The 20,490-nt window shown below is 49.8% G+C and overlaps 6 protein-coding genes across 6 annotated transcripts; 2 read left to right on the forward strand and 4 right to left on the reverse strand.

Moving 5' to 3' along the window:
* Positions 1–1,053: 1,053 nt before the first annotated feature.
* On the reverse strand, positions 1,054–2,347 carry F5B22DRAFT_569942 (uncharacterized protein). The gene is made up of 3 exons (XM_047973149.1): positions 2,325–2,347; positions 1,421–2,236; positions 1,054–1,325 (listed from the first exon to the last, which is right to left on the reverse strand). Exons 2-3 carry the CDS (start codon positions 1,941–1,943, stop codon positions 1,204–1,206), a joined length of 645 nt encoding a protein of 214 aa, XP_047833356.1. The 5' UTR covers positions 1,944–2,236; positions 2,325–2,347; the 3' UTR covers positions 1,054–1,203.
* On the reverse strand, positions 1,481–3,301 carry F5B22DRAFT_569844 (uncharacterized protein). Its single transcript, XM_047973148.1, has 3 exons — positions 2,523–3,301; positions 2,325–2,451; positions 1,481–2,259 (listed from the first exon to the last, which is right to left on the reverse strand). The coding sequence occupies exons 1-3, from the start codon at positions 3,010–3,012 to the stop codon at positions 1,962–1,964; spliced, it is 915 nt and encodes a 304-aa protein (XP_047833357.1). The 5' UTR covers positions 3,013–3,301; the 3' UTR covers positions 1,481–1,961.
* Positions 3,302–4,316: 1,015 nt separating this feature from the next.
* On the reverse strand, positions 4,317–6,728 carry F5B22DRAFT_634722 (fungal-specific transcription factor domain-containing protein; the record flags this gene model as incomplete). The annotated part of the gene is made up of 1 exon (XM_047977021.1): positions 4,317–6,728. The coding sequence occupies one exon, from the start codon at positions 6,726–6,728 to the stop codon at positions 4,317–4,319; it is 2,412 nt and encodes an 803-aa protein (XP_047833358.1).
* A 3,468-nt stretch (positions 6,729–10,196) lies between these two features.
* F5B22DRAFT_634723 (senescence-associated protein-domain-containing protein) lies at positions 10,197–11,910 on the forward strand (the record flags this gene model as incomplete). Its single annotated transcript, XM_047977022.1, has 3 exons — positions 10,197–10,214; positions 10,312–11,014; positions 11,078–11,910. 3 exons carry the CDS (start codon positions 10,197–10,199, stop codon positions 11,908–11,910), a joined length of 1,554 nt encoding a protein of 517 aa, XP_047833359.1.
* A 274-nt stretch (positions 11,911–12,184) lies between these two features.
* Positions 12,185–15,305, forward strand: F5B22DRAFT_569993 (Spc97/Spc98 family protein). The gene is made up of 2 exons (XM_047973151.1): positions 12,185–12,758; positions 12,827–15,305. The coding sequence occupies exon 2, from the start codon at positions 12,872–12,874 to the stop codon at positions 15,110–15,112; it is 2,241 nt and encodes a 746-aa protein (XP_047833360.1). The 5' UTR covers positions 12,185–12,758; positions 12,827–12,871; the 3' UTR covers positions 15,113–15,305.
* Positions 15,306–16,824: 1,519 nt separating this feature from the next.
* F5B22DRAFT_634725 (uncharacterized protein) lies at positions 16,825–18,286 on the reverse strand (the record flags this gene model as incomplete). Its single annotated transcript, XM_047977023.1, has 2 exons — positions 16,825–17,035; positions 17,148–18,286. The coding sequence occupies 2 exons, from the start codon at positions 18,284–18,286 to the stop codon at positions 16,825–16,827; spliced, it is 1,350 nt and encodes a 449-aa protein (XP_047833361.1).
* Between the last annotated feature and the right edge of the window lie 2,204 nt (positions 18,287–20,490).

The following is a 20,490-nucleotide window of genomic DNA, read 5'->3' on the forward strand; positions in this document are numbered from 1 at the left end:
GAATGATATCTCTACTCTGATTATATACCACCTGACCTCGCTTCTCGAAGTAACAATTCGCTAGTTTGATTCATCCCAGCCCATTCAGATGCTCAAGTTTCGCTTGCGGGTAGCGGGGTGCCGTTCCATCCTTTGGTCGCTAAGGCTCCCTCGTCGGATGGGGAAAGGTAATTTTGTATCCAGGCCGCTATTGTAGACTCTCCTTGCCGCGCTTTGTTCGTCTCGACCTATACCTATACGTCCCACTTCCTTGATCAGAGGCCCAAAAATGTCAGCCACCATCTGGAGCGAGAATCCCAGCTTTTCGACGCAATCGGTGATGCCGTCTCCATATTCGCCGATGCAATATTCTTTATCTTGGGTTTCGCAACGCTGAAGCCCATCTGGATCAATGAATAAGCCGGCCAAGATCATGTTCTCAGTGCCACTGTTAAAATCGTCCGCAATTAAGAGATGAAGCAAAGCACACAAAGCCATGGAGTTGTGGTCTATATTCATCTTTGCCGTATCGTTCTCTTCCGCGCTTCCGTTGTTTTCCGAGGTTCCATTCTTGTCTGAGGCTCCATTCGTAAGTGTTGTAGCTAAGGACAGTGGTTAGCTGCAGTTGCTCATCGGCAGATCATCCGAGAAACAACTAGGGGCGCAGGCAATAGAAGGTTGTGAGTGACTTTAGCATGGTACAGAAGGCAGGCAACAGTAGGAGTAAGGAAACAGTCCAAAGAGGCGAGATTCGCAACTTACATGCCACTTTCCAGGAACCAGTCGCTTTCCAGTACTTCTGTAAGCACTTCTCTCTGAGAAAACCTAAAAGATTATCGCAGAAGTCGAGTAAGCTATCCCATTCAAAGGATACCAATCTCACGTCCCGCTCGCGGGCTGTTGCCACTTCTTGCAATACCCCCATTACATTCACAATCCCTCCATCCCCCAACCCCAGCGCTTGTGTGTAGTACTCTTTCTCAGCTAATTCGAGGTCAAGGAACGAATGACGGAGTGCCCTTTGCAGCGTTTCGGCAGATAGTATGTTCCCTGTAGGTGAACGTATAGAGCGAGAAGAAGTACCTGATTTCCAGTAGCAGGAAAACAATTCGGCAGTATGTGGTTTAAAAAGAGACCTCACTAGCAGAGTCTCTGCACTATCGGAAAGATCGGCGAAGTGTGCTATAGTGACAATAGGTTAGTAGAAGACATCAAACATGACAATTAGGGGGCCCTACAACTCAAAGAATAGCGGATTACCTGTTGGCTTGGCAAATCTTCTAGGCAGGGCCAGCGGTGCCAAGCAATATGATTACATTTTATCATATTCGAGCTTAATTGCTTTACTAAAAGAAAGATCAGTTGTTCGTTTTCTAACCCAAAATTTCAGTCAGGCGTGAAGAACAGGTAAAACAGTAAATAAATTTCTCGGGGAACCCACAGACATAATCCATCTCATCCCATGGGTCAACAAGTTTCATCTGGAGCATTGATACATATAAATGGGCTACTGGCACAAGTGAATGATAAAAGTTGAAAGACTGGGACATGGATGCTTTGTATTGCTGTTCGAGCCACAATGCCTGCATGCCGCATAATGGCGGGACACACTCCATATGTGCGAAGACAAAGGCAGAAACTCTTTGTTCGCTTAGAGGAGTATTAAGTGATTTAAACTCCAACTCCCACATCTCCTCATATCCTTGAATAAGGCATCTAGTATCGTCGCGGTGGGCGAGCAAGGATAAACTTCTCGGAGGATTATTGTCTCCAAATAACTTCAGTTGGTGTTTATACCCCAGAAAGTGATATAATATATTACCGAAAGAGTGAAGTCCTAGAGTGATCTCTGCGTAGATTTGCATGGATGCTGCAATCCAGAGGGGGATTTTGTCTGTAATATTATTATTATTGGCCTCCAATTGCGTCCAGCCACTCAGAAGCTCATCCAGACAAGGCAGCATATGAGGGCTGTCAGGATCCTACTCCTTTATCGAAGCGTCATGCAAGAAAGCACGAAGGTACGCTCCAAACAAGCGGACATTTTGGGATGCCGATCCCATACCAATCCATATCAGAAGACTTCTCCGAACATATTGGATAATATCTCGTCCACAGGTTGCATAAATCTTTTGGGCATCACGGCAACACCACCCCGCCATATTGTACATTCTCGTCCTGCTTTTATTAAATACCCATTCAGTGATATCGTGCTCATTCGGCATACCAGGGAGATGTGCCGTGGCCTTGATCTGGGCTTCACAATTTGCTCGAATCAGCCTATCAAGAAACCACAGTCAGCATAGGCCAATAGATCTAGGCGGGGACGGGAGACTATAACTCACCGGATAGCTGTATTGGTAACAAAGGCAGCCGAAATCAGAGTTAATTGAATTTCTCTGACTTCTCTCCATAGGCTCACCAAGTATTTCTTGACTACATCCAGATCGTCAAAGAATAATCGCCAGGCGACTATAGACGCTGGAGTTAGTTTGGCCTCGATATGTAATAGTAAGAAGCAAATAATCCTGAAAGCTACCCACAGTATGCCTCATCCCACAATATGGGCAAAGAGTAATCTTCCTCAACTAATTCGTCGTCGCCCCGAGTAATAGACGCTTCTGCTAGATATCTTCTGGCTGCTTCTAGAGTGGCCAATATTGAGTCTCGAGGCGGGCCCGAACCTTGGGCAATCAAGCCGTTCCTTGAAGTCATCCAATCAGGCTTCTGGTGCCAGTGCTGGAGGGCCTTGGATATGAAGCCGAAATATGCGAGTGCGCGCGGGGGTACTTTGCCTCGGGCCGCGATTACGCTGAGGGGGGGGCACAAATATGTAAAGCAGACGATTTTCTCTCCGTCAGCAATTTGGAGAGGTGCCCCGAGTTCGGCTGCGGCTTTAACAAGCCACGTGATAAAGCGCTTCTGACATGACTGGTAGAGCAAGTAAGTGTTCTGACCAGTAAAAGGGTGCTGGGGGTTGAAATATTGCTCGTCGAGATTGGAGGGTTTCCCCTGTGGGTAGAGACGCCCCATAACTTGAAGAAGCTGGCAATTGGCCGAGATTAGTTAGATGAAAGAAGCATATATAAGTGTCGAATGTGATGAGACGGGGGAGAAGGAATAATATCAAGTGCCAAGGGAAATACCTATGCGAAGACACAGATAGGTAGCAGTGTTATGAGTTGAGAGGTGAAAGAGGAAGAAGGAAGATGAGCAAAGGAGTAGGGAAGCATTCTCCATTCCACCTTGACCTCGGAATTCCGAGCCTGTCGATAGCTCTCGACCCGCGGCCGAATGGGGTGCTTTCCTTTCCACCTTGTAGCCAGGCCATGCTCTCCAGGGTTAGGTATGATGTTGATGTGTAAAACGCGGCGGAAAGAATTCTTGTCAATGGTAGCCCGAGTCATACTGCCTAGGTGGAGATAGGGCAGGCGCATGTGCTGCTCCTCTCCCCTCTCCTCTACCATGGTAGTAGGCAGGCAGGCGCTGCTAGTAGGTGGACTGCGACTGCCTTGTGGACTAACACTGCATATACCTTGGCCCATGAACGCGTGATGCAAATATTCTCTTGCTAGCCAAGTGCCGCGTACTCTGGATTGATCGACCCAGGAATCAATTCACTGTATGTGATGCTGAAAGTGATAAGAGGTGAACTGCCCCCATGGTCGATATAGCCTCACAGGGATGGAGTTCAGTAGCCCGACCCGGCTGCCTGGTGGCGGGCAATGAACGAGCGGGATGCGTGTAGCGTAGACAAATGGATGTATAGTCAGCCCTACCACCCATGAAAGTAGCTATCTCATACATACCACATTAGCTAGGTACTTAGGTAGGTAGGTAGGTAGGAGTAACAAGGATGTCAAGGGGTTAAGTGGCCCAGCTAGTTACTCATTCACAAAACATGTACAATTTCAGAAGCTGGAGAAAGAATTACGGTACTGACTAGTTTGATTGCTCTATGGATATCCTTCTTTTAACTTGCAGATAGCCTCCCAGCTATTGAGGAGATGGTAGGGGATGAATCCCGAACAGAGTATCTCGGCCCCGGCGAGAATGACCCATACCACCGTAAAGAGCAAAGCCAATTGCCAACCCAAATCACTTTTACTCCTATTGTATAGGATAGACTCCAACTGCTCGTAGCCATGAATTCCTATTATACGCCGCTAGTACTCGCTGTCAAAACTCACTTATATCATCCAAGCTTTCCAACTTCTATGGTACCTGTCATCCAACCGGTGATTAATCCTTCAGCGCCTTGGAAAGTCAACTTACATCCTCGCCACGTCTCCCAATCTTCTATCTCCCGTAAGAGCTGAGGCGAAGCTCCCAGGTCTTCATGGGAAATACAATGGACCGCCAAATGGCATGCCCGTAATGGGGATTTCGGGGTAGCCGGTAGAAAAGAGGCTCAGATCACCAGTGGCACCAAAGCGATGCAGCTCACCCCTTGCGAGTTTCTCCCAGAACTCTTCGCTATCGTTCATCACACTCTGCTCGAAGGCCGGCGTGTGTGTGGGCTCTGGGTCAAGCATCGAGCCAGGCGTGGGATATGTCTGAGCCGGGGACGAATGTGGCTGATGCCATGACACGTTTGGATACCGCCGGGACTCCACATGGGGCTCAGAATGAACCTGCGGCGTTTCTATGCGGGCAATGGCTTGGGCTTGGCTGAACGGACGAGTGGGTTCAGATGTCGGCGAGGAAGAGTGATTGATAGCTGTAAAGGATGCAGGCGGCGCGGACCGGATCGAGCCCCCTTTCTCCACGTCACGAATTCGAAGTCGTTCTGATATGTCTACAACGTCGTGCTCAGATGGTTGAATAGTACCAAAGTCTTTCAACGCCGCGCCCAGGGGCCGATATTCTTCAAGTCCGCCACCCGTGCCACCCTCCCGTACTCGCAGTGTCGCATTGTTAGGTCGTCCGTTCTGGTCGCTATATCTGCAATAGTCCTGCTTAATCGTGCTAAAGTAGTCATTCATGCCATGGAAGATCTCCACATAGGTAGATGCCATCTTTTGCCAAGTAGCCATTTTCAGCAGTGTCTGGAATGCGAGTGCAGTCGGTCCGCGACTGAAAATGTCTTTGAGAACATCTTCGCCCGTGTCTTCATAATCGAAACTCAGCATGTGTCTCTCTGTATCCATCTGGGGGAAATGAGCGCCATATAGTCCAACAAAAGAGGCAGTCCAAATGCCAAAGAGGACAATAGTAGATTGCGGCAGCTTGTCCTTTTTCTGGCAGATCTCGGTTAAATCCACAATACCCCTGGCTGCCTTGAAGAGCTGCTCCGCACTTGTTCGCCAAAAGCCTGCTGGCGTTTCTTCTCTCGTGAAAGTAGGGTGGTCAAGAGGCCCTTCTGGCTCGCGGCAGCGTATTGGGACAAATGGGACATATTCTCGATGTAGCATGATGAGACATACAAACCGAAGCATGTGCAATAGAACATAGGTACTTAGTGCCTGGTGATTCTCGTGCCTGAAAAAGTTTAATCTTGAGAAAGTAAAGATGCTCGGGAGGGTCGAGTCGAATCTTTCCAAAGCCTTCATTAAGCTGTAAAAGTCTGACTCTGCGTGCCAAGGAGGGTATTTATCTTCGACACGGCCGCCTCGGAAGCTATACTTGGATATCTCGCCCCATAAGTCCACTAGCTGTATGAATCGACTGAGTACGTTGTCATGGTTCCCACCGCGCTCCAATTGACCAAGACGGCTAGTTTGAACTTCTATGGCTAAATCGAACATCTGCTCAGAGCAAGGCAACTGGATATGGAGGTCGTCGCCACGTATAATTGATATTCGATATTTTCCACAGGCGAGCATCCTATCGAGGATGAAACAGCTAAACATGATTCGCCGTCTAATTTCTTTTTGTAGAGCAAGTTGAGACTTGCAGTTAATGTCTTTCATCAACCGCAAATCGGCGGCGCCCCGAATCCTTGGGTCTCCTATTTCGCCTCCCTCCACCGCAAGCCCTAGGAACTGAGCCATTCTGATCGCTGTACCAACATACATCCAGGCCTTCATGCCGCCGGTCTTCGGTTGCGTTTGACTCCACGCGTAGAGACCGAGCATGAGCAACGCCGCCACACGGTCTATGGAAGCAGTATCCATCATTGTTTGCACTGGTCCAAGAGCCATAGCTAAAACATCTGCATAGTAGTCCGACGCCGCAGATGGGTCCGGCTGGGAGGGAGGCGGGCGAGGCTTTGTGTTACCTGATTGGTTATTACACAAATGTGCAGTGTATCTGACTAGGTCTGGATGGAAGCGTGCTGTCAGGGTCAAGATACCCAACAAAACTAGATTGCTGTCCAAGCTGTGTTCGGAATGTAGAGCTTTAGATCTGCGTCCTAGTTTCTCTTTTATCGTTGGAAGGTATAGGAAGGAAAGTTCTGGGCCGAAATGTATCTTGTACAGATCAAGTACCTGATGCCACAAATCTTCAGTCAAAAATGGAGCAGATAAAACATCTTCAGCATGTGCCATCGCCCTTTGACCATCATCCTTTGCTATGTCGTCAATCTTTTTTAGCCGTTTTCTATCCGACCCCCCATCTCGCTCTTGTTTGACAATTGCCGGAGGCTCCGAACGTTTAGGAGGCGCAGGATCGGGAACTTTGAAAATGCACTGGCTTCCCGTCTTGATGCAACTCTCGCAGGGTGTTTCGCCATTCTTATTTTCACACTTGATTTTGGACTTACGACATCTCGTGCAAGCGATGCTCGAGCGCATTGGAGGACGCATTTTGGGCTGTCTCTTGCCCTCGTTGCTCGCAATAAGCGGTTTCATCTCGTTCATTCCATACTCGTTAGTACTTCGTTCATCTCCCACCTCTTCTCTCTGTAGTTCGGTATCTGATGGCTCAGTTTCTGAGTATGCCCGCGCAATGGGAGACGATGTCTTAGAGAGGGTACCGGATGGGGAGTATGATCCCGCAAGCCTTGGCCTTGGTGTTGCGCACCCTGACGTGGAACTCAAATTCTCGTCAATTTCTGGGGGGTTGGGAGGGGAAAGAATCGAATGAATGCGAATTGGGGTAGAAATTGTGGCGGCCGGGTCTTGTAGAGACCCAGTACGTAAGTCCATCAAGCGTGAACTGAAAAGTGTTTTCACCATACAGTCAGCGACGAATTCGTGAAGTGCCTAGGAAAGCAGGAAAATATATAATAAGAGAGCAGGTAAATAGGTTATATATATTATCCACGGAGATCGTGAAGCTTATTTTGTCTTTCTGAAGTGATAACCGATAGTGAAAGATTCCAGATAGGTTGAGAGTCCAAAAGTGTCCACTTCCCAACCGTTACAAATGTAGCATGAAGGAACAAGGCTAGCTGCGCATTGCTTAGGTGTTGGTTTCAACAGAGCTGTACGATAGACAGGGTGGTCCAAGTTGATATATATGCAGGTAGCATCCAAATTGGTACTATGACGTGTCCTAACGATCTTAGGGAGGTGTACTCTTGTGATAGCACCGAAGAGACACCAAAGGAAAGGCCCTCTCAAACACAGTATTAGTGTATGCGTTAAAAAGTGGTTATATAGGTTTGAACGTCGTGGGCTTCTTCGAGAAGTTGATATTTATGGGATTCGAGGCAAAGGATAGAAGCAGTAAGGGCGTTGGACGACAGAGAGAATGAGGGAGAAGTGAACAAAATGTATGCACAAAAGCCTCCATTGTTTGGTGGCGGTGGGCAGAATGGACGGTCATGTCTGAGGTGGCCAGGATACTGAGACCCATCCAGCGGCAGACGCGGGAGGATCGGTACATGGTGTCTGAATCACAGTATACCGTGATGGAAACCAGCCAGAGTAGGGCAGCCGAGCGAATGATAGGTATCAAAAGATCGGTAACCAATGAGCGGCAAGGGAGTGCGGACAATGCCGTGGAGAGCTATCGAATTCGGGCGCGTGCACGAGGGCGGAAGAACCAACAATGTCTTACTGCAGTTGGCAAAGGATAGATTGATGGTTCAGCCCAGGACGTGAAGTTCCTCCTTTGCGCCCCAGCTTCGTCGCGGACAATAGTAGCGGTGACACTAACAGGCAACTTGGGCCGCATCTAGTCTTACAGGGCTACCGGTACCGCTAGACATTCAGGAGGAATAGCGTTGGTTCGAGACGAACGTCTATCCAGAGTATCGGGACGTGCTAGGTATGCTGCAAGAGCAGGACGTTTTTCTAGGCAGGCCAAAGACAAGCGTCGGCTCGCAGCACTAATGGCCATACCACCCGAACAACAAGCACCATCGTCACGGCTGTGAACAAGGGGGCGCGGGTCGGGTCGACAGCACTAACTAACGTTAGTCCCTTCAAGGTTGTATCAAAGACAGAAGAAAGACAGGGACTCTAGCAGAGACAAGAGTAATGAAAGTATCCCATACTTAGCAATAGAGACATTCTAGCGGGAGACGCAGATGAATGCATCCTGACCATGCAGTACAACAATGTGGTATTGGCTTTCGACTTGTGCAGGGGTTGCCGCATACAGGTCTGCCTACAAGCCGGCGCCTGATTTGGCCGTCTACTCCTGGGTTCTGGGTGTTAGTTCGGTACTGTGGTCTGGACGTTGCCATCTTGGCGAATTTGTGTGCTGCAGTCGGGCATGCCAAAGCGCCGATCAAAAGCGGCTCAAGGGCAGACAGACAGGCAGGCGAGTACGGTAAGTCGATTAAGCTGTTGAAGAGACTCTGTATCATCATATCTCATATCGGACCAAACTTGGGGAGAGACTTGGCCCCCAGATGAGCCAGTTAGCAACAAGTTAGTGTATGGGGTGTTGGGCTCCCGTGTCGCGGTGGAATGCCCAGGGTCTGAGAATAGAGGCATGTCAATTAGACTAATATTGACTTGAATCCGATTTCCTTTGGACAAGGATGAATGGCCTTTGCACTCGCCTTACTTCGTAGTGAGGAGGTGTCTTGGATAATGTTGGTGATGGAGGAGTTGACAGACAGCTTGCTGACAGACGGTGTGGGAGGTTTCACAAGACCGGTGTGGTAGCAGCACCTGCCTACATATGCAAATACCTAACAGCCTCGGCACGCCATGTTTTACAAATATTTTCATATGTAGAGCAATAGGTACGAAGTAGTCCATACACAGGTGTAGTATCTTTGAATCCAATCCGTGTTTCTTTTGAAACGGTGAATTTCCGAGGCAGTACATGGCCTGTCAAGATATGATATACCTACCTACTACTTGTAGATGGTAATCTTAGCACTTACATTACTTGATGCTATCTACCTATATAAAATACATAGGATTTCTACGTACGTAGTATATCTACATATTTATATATTTACATATGTAAGTTCTGCAAGGTTGGGTGAGTTGGGGGCGAGGGGGGCTTAAGTAAACACACATGCGGAACCTTGTCTCACCAATCTCAGACTCCTCATCAAAGGACTATTACCTGAATTCTGATTTCTGAATTCCCTTCATTTTGATCTCTGGTAGATAGTGCTTACAGACACTCATAGGTGATCTATAGGTAGGTGATAGCATTCAAATACGCACTTACTAGGTACCTAGGTAGCTTCTGACTTACATAAGGTACTAGGTAGTAATTGAGTAAAGAGATAGGTAAGGCTTTACGAAGTAGCTAGGTACATACTTAGGTACCTAGGCACTTACATATACTGTAGGTTGCTAGTGGATGGATTGCCCTAGCTACACTGGGTCTAGACGCTGAATTCAGAACCCCTCACGCCAGCGTCGGCACTAAATTCTGGCAGGTTTGGTGTACATAGTACACGATACCTATCCACCTGCTCTGACGCAGTGAAACACCGATGACGTCTACCCATCAACAGCAACACTTGCTCTCTTTACATTGCTTCATCGTCTCAGCCACTTCAAACATCCCGGACTAAGTGCTATCCCTTGGAAGCGCTCTTGGTGAGAGGCCTCACTTTTGCACAGCCCGACTGTGGTTTGCCTCTAAGCGCTTCTCAAGGCTTGGCGACGTGAAACCGGGACAGTAACCCCAAAGATCCTACATCATCGCCGCCCACTTAAGCGCTGTACATGCACTTTAGAGATACCTACTCCTTGAAGACCTTAGACATTCAATCCAATACCTTTTAATATTCACGCCTTGAAACATTCTTACTTTGTGGTCTAGATTGAAGACTGACCTTGTGCCTACCGCCCATCGCCATCGACATCTCCAGCTTCATCATTCAACACCGACTGGGTACCCCACCTCCAATCATGGCGTCAGGTCACAATGTAAGTGTTGCGCCATGTTGCTGCTGGCATTGCGCTTCTGCGCCTACGCAGTTCACACTCTCTTTTCGTAATGCTAAGGCCATCGTCTTATCGACAGGACCCGAAGCTTCTCTACGCCATCCAGGGCGTGTCTGCCTACCATCTCGCTTATGGTAGGGAGGAACCATTGACGCCTGGCGGCCCCCAGACATTGTCGCTCTTGATGGTCCCAACCTCTTCTCCATTTGCAGACCCCTCGACCTTCGACGCGCAAGCCGATGCGCCAGCCGAAGACTTCTATCTCCATCTCCACCTGCCACCGGAGCTTGATATCCCTCTCCCCGCTACCACCCAGATTTATCACCAACCTCCCAGGAGCTACCTGATTCCTCGATGGGATCTCGGCCCCGACAGCGGCGCCTTCACTCGCCTCGAATTTCCCGCTGTAGGAAGTCGTCCTGGTCTCCAGGAAGACGTAGATACGTTTGAGACAATCCTGGCGCAATGCACTGCCTTCCTTGAAAGAGCCCCCCCGCCCAAGGCTGCCAAGATGCGCGATGAGAAGCCGTCGCCCTCTCCGGCAACAGGATCCAAACGCTCCGCAACAGCTTCCGGGTCCAAATCAAAACCTGTGACCGAGGAGCAGCTTCCCGCCTACAACCCCGCGTCTTATAAACCCGGCGAGGGATATGTCAAGGGCAGTCACAGCTCCGCACACGCCGGTCAGATTGTGCTTATCGACGAAGATGATGGAAGCATTATCGGCGAGTTGTCAGATGGATTTCAAATTGTCGACTCTGGTGTTAAACCCGGATCCAAGGGTAGGCGCGTACTGATCTCGAATTTGCGAGAACGCTGAAACGGCTAACCAAAACGATCTGCAGACCCTGTCGAAATCACGCTGCCTAGTGAGGGAAACCAGCTGGCCGTGGTACCAGCGTCGGCAGAAACACTCGAGCTGGAGTTACATCCAGCTTACCAAAAGTCGTTTATCGTGTCCAAGGCCGCGTATGCGTCCAGGCTCATAATCACAACATCTGATTTCGTAACCAACGCCATGCAAAGCGGGTCGGACAGCTTTACAAAGAACACGAAGGCTTCAAATAAGCCTTTGACCTTTACGCCGGCTACGCACGAACGAGTGCGTCGGATCGGTAAATTCTCTGGGGGGGTAGCAGAAATGTCATCCAAAACAGTCGGACAGGTAACCAAGGTGGCCCAGAACCTCGGCGCTCATCTGGCGGGACGAGGCTATAAAGACAGGAGCGGGAAAAAGGGATATAGCCCCGACGGCCAACCTTTAGATAACTTCAAACCGGGTCTCCTCAACAAAAGCTTGATGGCTTTCACGACGGTAGCGGATGGAATTGATCATGCGACTAGAAGTCTCCTCACTTCGGCCTCTACTTCGGCCACGACTATGGTGACACATCGATGGGGTGATGAAGCAGGGGAACTTTCCAAGCATCTCGGCGGCAGTGTAAAGAATGTCGGGCTTGTCTACGTGGATGTTACAGGCGTGTCTCGAAAAGCCATCATCAAAGCAGTTGGGAAAGGAATGGTTGTTGGAAAAGTCAAGATTGGCAATGGCCAGACCGCTGATGTTGTAGTTGGCGATGATGCCAGGCCCACAGCGCCGGTGCGCAGTACAAGTGGCTCGATACGCAAGGACTCGGCAAGCATCAGTGGTGCGTCCACAAGAACATCACCAAAATAGGTCTGTTTGTAACACGACGGAAAGGGGTCAGGACTTGGGTTAGCAAATCTTGAGTAGCGAAGATCAAATAGATTAAAGCGAGATGATATCTATGTTGAATTTGTTTGGCCCCATTGCAGCCTGTGCGTAAGTAAGGGGCTGAAGCCTGTATACCTACGCTAAACGGTTTCATATATCTAGGTAGACACCGGCCTTGGCACACCATTGAGTGCTGGGATTGACAAAATAGACACAGCTTACACGATAACCTCCCTACTCGCTGCCATCGGTGTACTATATACTGGGGAGAGAGAACTTGTAGAATAAGGACCGGCCAGTTCGAGGCTGTAATAGCGACAATTAGCAACAGGAAGTAGCAGCTTGAAAGATAGTGTGTATGCAAAATCACGTGACCGATGCGCTGAATCAAAATCGCGGTCGACGGGCCAATCAGTCAACCAGCATTCGACCGACGTGTTGACGCGACACTCTGTTGTAGGCGGCTATCTAAAGTGAGGGTATCCCTGTGAAGATGCATGAACGACCTCGACAACTCTGTCTCCCATAATAATGACTTCCGCCCAAGTTTTGTATGTTCCTACGAACCACAACTTCGGTATCATTCACCCCTCTGGCCTCGCTCTCCTCCCACCTAACTAACTATCGCCGTTTTACACAAGGGACGGCATATTGCAAACGATCACTGCTAAAACTTGAGACATAGGAGCAATACTAATCGACCTGAGAGACCGGCTTTCTCACACTCATGTTCCAATGTGTCGATACGAGTGTTTGGGCTCAATTGTTCTCATATTCCAGGATATTGGTGATAAGGTCCGCTCCGGGAGACAATCCAAGGTCTTGCAAGGGTCTGTAGCCCTCATTCTACTCTTACTGGCGATACCCAACTTGTAGACTGACGTGAAACACGCATTAGCGCCTCCTCTGTCTCGTCATCACCATCCTCATCCTCTCCAGCGCCATGCTCCATGAAATCTTGCTATCCTTGTCGGGACACCCGTCACCTTTACTCCGGAATGACCATTCCAATCCCGGAGCATCGGCCCTCGTATCGCCGCCGGAGAGACAACTCTTAACCACGGCCGCTCATCTCAGTGACCTCCATTGCAACCTGAGAGAACAGACCAATCACATCAGTAGTACTCACCCTTCAGCCATATGTCGCGCCGTCTCCACCGCCATAGTGGCTATCCATCTAGCTTCTTTTCAACGTAAGATTATCGAGGTTGAGGACGGCATCCTGCGCAAAGATGCTGCGTTGGTGGGCGCTTACAACATTGTGCCCTTGACAGCCGTCATTGGTCAGTTCTCTGACTGGACCCGGCGTCTAGAATGGCTCTGGGAGCTAGTTCAGTTTATGAAGGACGACAAGGGTAGAGAAGATAGAGTACCTTGCCAGGCAGCGAAACTTATTGACAGATTGCGGGATGAGCTGCAGACTGGCTACGCTGACATCTCCGAGACCGCTCAAAGTCTGCTTCAAGTTGCTGAGACTTCATGGTTGAAGCAGGTTTCGACATGGGTCTTATACGGGCGGCAGCCAACTGTGGGTGGGTATGATTTTTTCATACGTGAGGATGGGGAGGAAGAACAGGGATACAAGATTAACTACGAGTTGCTGCCAAAATTTGTGACGCCATCGACAGCAGCTTCAATGTTGTTCATCGGCGTTTCCATCAATAGAGCTCGGTCAAGGGCGTATTCAGATCTTGGTGCCGGTGATCTTAGTCACGTCTCTTCACAGCACCGGGAACTCGCGCAGCTATCTTCGCCTCTTAATGGCGTAATCTTCTCACGAGCCATCACAAGCATCAGATATACTCTGTCCAAAACTACTTTACAGAAACTGTTGCCATTGGCCAGGGTGCAAGAAATATTGAAGGTATTGAGAGAATTTTTCTTGATCGGCCGTGGTGAATTTGCCATTGCCCTGGTGCAGCAAGCCGATGAGAGGGTCCGTAGCCGCTGGCGGCGAGCTGACAACTTGGCCTATGAAAGCAGAGATGCCCTGAGCACGGTGGTAGTGAAAGAGGGCGAGGTATCCGCCGTCTTAGCCAGGACCTGGGCTTTCCTAGGATCCATGCAAAGCGAACATGCCGACGAAGATGAAGCACTCGAGCTTGCTAGAGATCTTCTGCGACTGCATGTGTCCAAGTCTACCGAAGCAGCAACGCCAGCCAAAGTCTCCCACCTTGCCACGAATAAAATACTCGATGCCATCGTACCTACACCTTTCCGCAATCTACTCTTCTCAGTCCCCGTCACTCTCACAATGCAAATACATTCGCCCCTTGACCTCTTCCTCACTCAATCCGATCTCCAAATATATACCGCGATCAACTCATACCTCCTTTCAATACGACGCGCCCACCTTCGCTTAACAGACCTCTGGAAAATCACCTCTCTCCGGCGGCAACACCCACCACCTCCTAGGGCACCCTACGGAAACACCAAACAAGGTATCGCCAAAACCAACTTACTTCGCGAACGCTCGTCTCTCCGGTCCTCCATCATGAGAGGCACGTGGAGCACCAGTAGCGCCGCGATATTCTTCCTCGGGGAAACAGAAGCATATCTACAAGTCGAAGTAGTCGAGGGTCTATGGTCTCATTTCCACGCCTGGCTAACCGGCACCGAGCTCAGCCGCCCTACATCATCGCGAGACGCCCTCATTCCCGAGGACCCGGAAACCCCCCATCCCAACCACGACCCCCAAACCCTCAGCACAGCCCACCGCCAATACCTCAGCGCTCTGACGCGCCGTCTCCTCTTAACCCAGCACGCGTTCACGACCCCCCTACACGACCTACTCCTACAACTCGACCAGCTCATCGCCCTCGTGCACCGACTCCACGGCGTCTGGGTCGCCGCCGATCTCGAGGCAGACGAGGGCGTCGTCGACGCATTCTCAAACCTCGACGCGGAAGAGCGCGATGTGCGCGCGCAGCTGCGCGGCGTTGAGCGACGCGTGAAATTCGGCATCGAGGACGTGATTTCCTCCCTGCGACGACTTAGTCTCGACGCGGACTTCCTAGCTGAGATGGAGGGCGACGACGAGGGCGCTTCTGAAGAAGACGAAGTGGACGCGGACGGGGTCGGCCAGTACAGGCCTCATCGCGTGGGCGGCATCGATCGCTTGCTGATGAAGCTGGATTTCGGGGACTGGTTTGGGCCCGCGAGTGGAGATGATGGGACGGGATGAAGTGTTTGGTTATTTATACAATTGGCGGAAACTATGTAATTGATGCGTTGTAATGGTTTATGAAAATTCGCTCTATATAGTGACTAGGGTCCGAATCAAAGTACTCATCCTATATGGAAAATTCGATATATTACTAAATGATAGGACTCAATTACGCACTCAAACCTACCTCCCTACCTACAATGTCAAGGATACACTTCCAGAAACAACATCTCATAAACCACTTGTTCAAACTCCAGTGTGACAAATTAAGCATATTTCAATTCCGCGAATTTTACAAGCTGAGCTGCTTAGATTCACTAACAAAAGTGTCTAGCATCTATCAGTTAAGCTCGCAATGTGAATAAAGCCTAAAGTTTATTAAAAACATCTGCGCTGGCTATATTCTCCTCATCCGAGACTATATTGCCGTCAGCAGTACGCAACGCAAGCCCTCGCTCTATCTCTCCATCTACTTTATTTATTCCGCGTTGCAATTTCTTCTCCTGACTTGCGGGAGAGAAGAACTAGGTATCTCGTCCATCGCCTGGTGAGATTCAGACCCGTTTACTTTCTCCTGTCCGAAGCCACAGGAGATATATGTACCTTATAATGTACGATGTGAATTCCGAGGTCGTGAATGTCCGGCTCGATAGAATAGAGATTTGGGAAAGGTGTTGTTAACAGTATGGTAACAACCAATGCCTAACTAGGCAACAAGAAGCGCCCAATCAGAATATAGACAAGGTATAAGTACAGTTTAAGTGGTATAGGCTTGGAACTAGTAAGCTAAGAATGAAGATCTTAGATGAGATACACAGAGTCAGCTATACAGCACAGCTTCAATGTCACAGCAATGCACAGCCAATTCCAGGGCAACAGTACTCTTCTTCATATCTAGTAGGTAATTCTCTACTACTAGGGTACCCCAGCACGAAGCCGATTAAACACGACAGAAAAGTCCCACCCAATGCAAATAAGAATGAATAAGCGTGAGAAAAAATCCTTCCCTTCAGTTTTTTGCTGTGCACCTTCCGAGCCCGCGTACGTGACGAGGGCAGCCCAATTGGAAGAATAAAAAAAAATGATAGAAATATTCATATACACATAATTGGCTCAAAACCCTCGAGCTTCATCCAAAATACCCAATGCTAAACGCCGTGAATATGTGCGCGATGCAGTGCGCTAGGAAGGAGCAGGCACAAAAACAAGTGAGCGTGTAAAAGCAATAGTCCAATCGACGATAATGCAACGGATGCGATAGCCCACTTTTTGTTCTACAAAAAAAGTAATAACAAGACAAATGACGAACCTGAGCATATGCACCGGCAACCAAGGGGAAAAAAAAAAAGAGCAGACTCCGAAATCATGGAACGAAGGGGATGATGTTGTTGCGTCGGGCAACTAAGCGAGGGATTAGATAGAGATATGTGATAAAATACGAGATTATAAGAATTGAAGAAACAAAGCTCGTGAAGGGGGAATGGTTGTAATGAAGCGGTCTTGTAAGCGATGGCTTAGCTGACCGAGAAGTGCTTACGAGGCGTTGGGGGTGGCGAAATGGCGGTCGCAAAATTACGATGCGACAACAATCTTTGACCGCCCTGTTGCTTCTTCACTCTATTTTCGCTAAAGTGGATGACAATGCAATGTATGTGTAGTACTCGGCTCTGACGATGCTGCCGCCTGGGCTGGAGCCTTCTGTCGTTTGGATATATGCTGATGCCAATTGCCTAGTAGGCAGCCACAGCCTTCTGTGAGCGAAGCGGGCTCTGCTGGTGATGCTCCGAGAATCGGCGGTGAAGTAGGTGTTGTACAAAGGAGCGGGGTCTGACAAATTCAACGTCCGGCAGGCTAAAGCGACGAATTCGATGTCTGTTGGTTTGCCAGCGAGACTTGATGCAGTCATCAACGAGGGCAATTAGGCCAGTCGCAACAACAACGCTATAGGTAATGAATGTTAGTTAAACCGAGGAGTGTGGTTGTGTATAGGCCATGGAGTATCTGATCAACGTGCTAAATGATCATTGAGAGAAATGGAGACATATTTACTTACTCTGCGACGTCTGTCTGCACATCAATCAAGCTCTGGTCGCTTATCCACATGTGGTAGGGAGGAATCCATCCACCAGCATGTTCATCAATGGCTATTTGGTTCGGTGATCGGGTTTCAGGAACCATATGGGCAACCGGGGTACCGTCGCCGTCACGGAAGAGGTGAAATGATAGAGTTCCCGTCAGCTTGTCAACAATCCGCCTCCAGGCATACTTGTGTTGCCACCACTCGAACTCATACTTCTTAGCTTTGTGCCCACGCCGTTGAACGTCAACTCTAGCGTAGTTTGAGAACTCTAGCTTGATAGTATTTGTTGGAATGGGTCGCGCCCTTTGCTTGTTGTCATGCATGAGAGAATGCTCAAAGCTGCCTGGGAATTCATCGTCAACTACTGCTGTTGAATGGCTTGTTCCTGGACGGCTTTTGGCAGAAAATAGCGAGGCAGAAGTTGGTGAGCGACGGAGCGTCGGCCGGCATGTGAGAGTCTTTACAGCCGTTGAAACAGATCTCTGTAACTTGGGATGGCGTGTCTCCATCGGCTCCATGTATTTGCGCTTAGAATTGCAGACCTCGCGGCCGGAATCTCGGCAATAGCGTCGTAAGGAGAATTCCCGCTTATTCAAATCTCTCATCCGCAAGTGAAACAGCTGAATTGTCTTTTTCCGCCGGCCAGATACAATTGTATCCACGCGAAGGTTCATGTTACCATCTGGCGTCAAGTCATCATGGCGGATAATAAGCTTGTTCATAGACGGGAAGAGAGCAGCGAAGTCCTCTGGCGTTGAAGGTCGAACGTTGATATCCTCAATCTCATGACGATATATGGGTAAAGGGGGGATTTCGGGGTATTCAAGGCCGTCATCTTCCTCCAGGTCTTCACCTTCCTCATAGGATGCCCGTGATGAGTAGGTCTCGACGGAGGAACGAGGATATAGACTGGTTGCCGGCGATAAGTCCTCGTGATAACATGACGACTGAGTTCTCGGGGTCCGTGGGGTTGAGCCTTTTGTCGATGGTAAAGGACTGTCATATAAAGATGACGGGTCAGTGCTCCTTGATTCATACGAATCGGAACTATGTCTTGTATGCCGGGTGCTGGTGGTGTGATTTGAAGTGTTGGTCTCTCTCCCTCGAGCCATGATGACTGTAATATCAGAAAAGGAAACAATGTACCGGTTGCACAGATGAAAGTTTCACACCAGATGTCGAAGGTGAGAGGTGGTGGATGTTCCTTATATCCGCTGTAAAGTAGGCGTGTCACTGTTTCAGGGTCCTTGATGACGATGATCGAGTGGGCCGTCTGGGCCACACAGATGCGATTCGGTATATAAATACCTTTGTAGTCACTCCCTGCTGCGGCCTAACGAAGAGGTAGGTAGGTACCCTCGATCTTGTCGATGCAAGAGAACAATCCTGGGGTACTAGCGCTGGGCTTGGGCCGTATAAGAGAGCACCAGGGTGCGTGCCTGAGGCTCCGAGGCAGCGCTCCAATAAGTTCCTGGGGATCAGAACAAGGTGTGAGCTGAGAAAATATTTTTTTTCTCTTCCTTGCTCCCTCTACTATAGAGGACAAAGCATGTATGCGTCAATTGAAAGACAAGGTTGGTTATTAATTAGATGGAGTGACTGGAGCAACATGGCACAACGAGAGACGTGGGCAAGCACTATAAGCAGGGTGAACGAACGAACACTGAACGGGGGAGAGGACATCATGGGCAGCGAATGCGGGCTGGGCTGGGGTGTGAGCTGACGACAGGCTCATGTATGTACCACTGAACAGCGTCGATGGCAGCCAAGGCGAGCGGTCCGGAGAGAAGACCCGCGGGCAGCACCGGACATTGGACGACACTGTGCATCATCGAGGGAAGACGCTCGGTACCTGATGACAGGCAAGCATGGTGTGTCAGTCATGGCTCTGCAGAGCAGGACTTTCCTCGGCCTCGGGCGAAGCCATTGGGTCAAACCCCGGCTCGCTCTCGAAGCTGGCGAACAACTGCGGGATGCATCGAGTCTTGTCTTCCCAGACCAGAGAGAGGACCAATAGTGTGGGGGTGGGCAGCTGCAGAATCTACCCAATGCTGGGCCCGGCCGTGCCCCGTCTGCCTATCTCGATGTGCAGGGAGGCGACAGCACGCACGCATAGGATATATTACCTCGTTGGTCATAGGCAGTCGAGCAGCTGTCCCGTCACAGCATAGCGTACGAAGGAGACGGGCAGACAGGGAGCAGGGGGAGGAGGGCGGCCAGAGCGGCTAACATTGGTCGACGTCGATGAGGACAGGCACATACCTACCTACCATGACCATGACTCCCATGCCTCTTCTATACCTGACTATCCAGTCGCGACAGGCAAAGCGGGTAGCATGGAGACACACTCCAGTGTAGTATTGCAGGCGTCACTCACCATTCGCGAAGCCCAGGCTGTGTGTGTGTGTGTGCTAAGCACATACTTCACATACTTCACATACCTACCTCGATAGAGGCTGGAGAAATCTCTTGGTGGAGGAGTCCCAGATGGATGAATACGACTACATACCTCCTCCATTGTACTAACCTAGTCCATCCTGGATGGTGGGTGGAATAGGGTGGAACAGACAGACATCGAACCACCAGCCAACCATCGAAGCCACACGTGGTTCAATTGCGGCATTTGGCGAAATCCATTCTGGATTATCCCGCACTACCGTCCCTACTTAGACAGAGAGTGGCATGTATGTTGCGCCGTCCGTGAGGGTCGTCGTGGTAGGTAGGTAGTTAAGGTAGTCATCCGCATCCACTGCTTACCCAGGTATCTACTATTGAATATGTGCATTGGCAGTAGGTAAGTACCTAGTCATGATCCGGGAGAGAGAGAGACTCGCTCACAGACAAGAGAGAGGTGGGGTGGGAAGAGGGAAGAGACCACACGACGACAAGGACGACGACAACGACAACGATGATGGTGGGGGTTAGATAGATTCGCTGGTCGTAGTCACTCTTGGGTACCGGCTCTACCTCCCGAGGTGCTGGGAGATGACTGGGACAGTGCTGGGATGCAGCCATGCGCTACCGGGCCCATGCTGCCACACCTGAGTTAGGTACCTATCAGATACCTCCCTACTTATCTTGCTGTGCTCAAGCCCAACACGCTCTAGGGGGTTTAGTGCTTTACTGTACTGGACACGTAGGTAACCTTATCACCACAGGTGGGTAGCATAGCGTGCTGCTTGGGTATCTAGCGCCAGCCCAGGCCTTTCCAGCTTGGGGAGCAGGGTGCCGAAATGGGATGCCGTGCGTTTCTTGCTTCTCTTGCTTCTCTTGCCTTTCTTGCCTTTCTTGCCGTGATCTGCCCAAGGTCCGATGA

The sequence above is a fragment of the Xylaria bambusicola genome (genome assembly GCF_022495145.1).
Source record: "Xylaria bambusicola strain CBS 139988 unplaced genomic scaffold F5B22scaffold_9, whole genome shotgun sequence".
In the NCBI taxonomy this organism is placed as follows: domain Eukaryota; kingdom Fungi; phylum Ascomycota; class Sordariomycetes; order Xylariales; family Xylariaceae; genus Xylaria; species Xylaria bambusicola.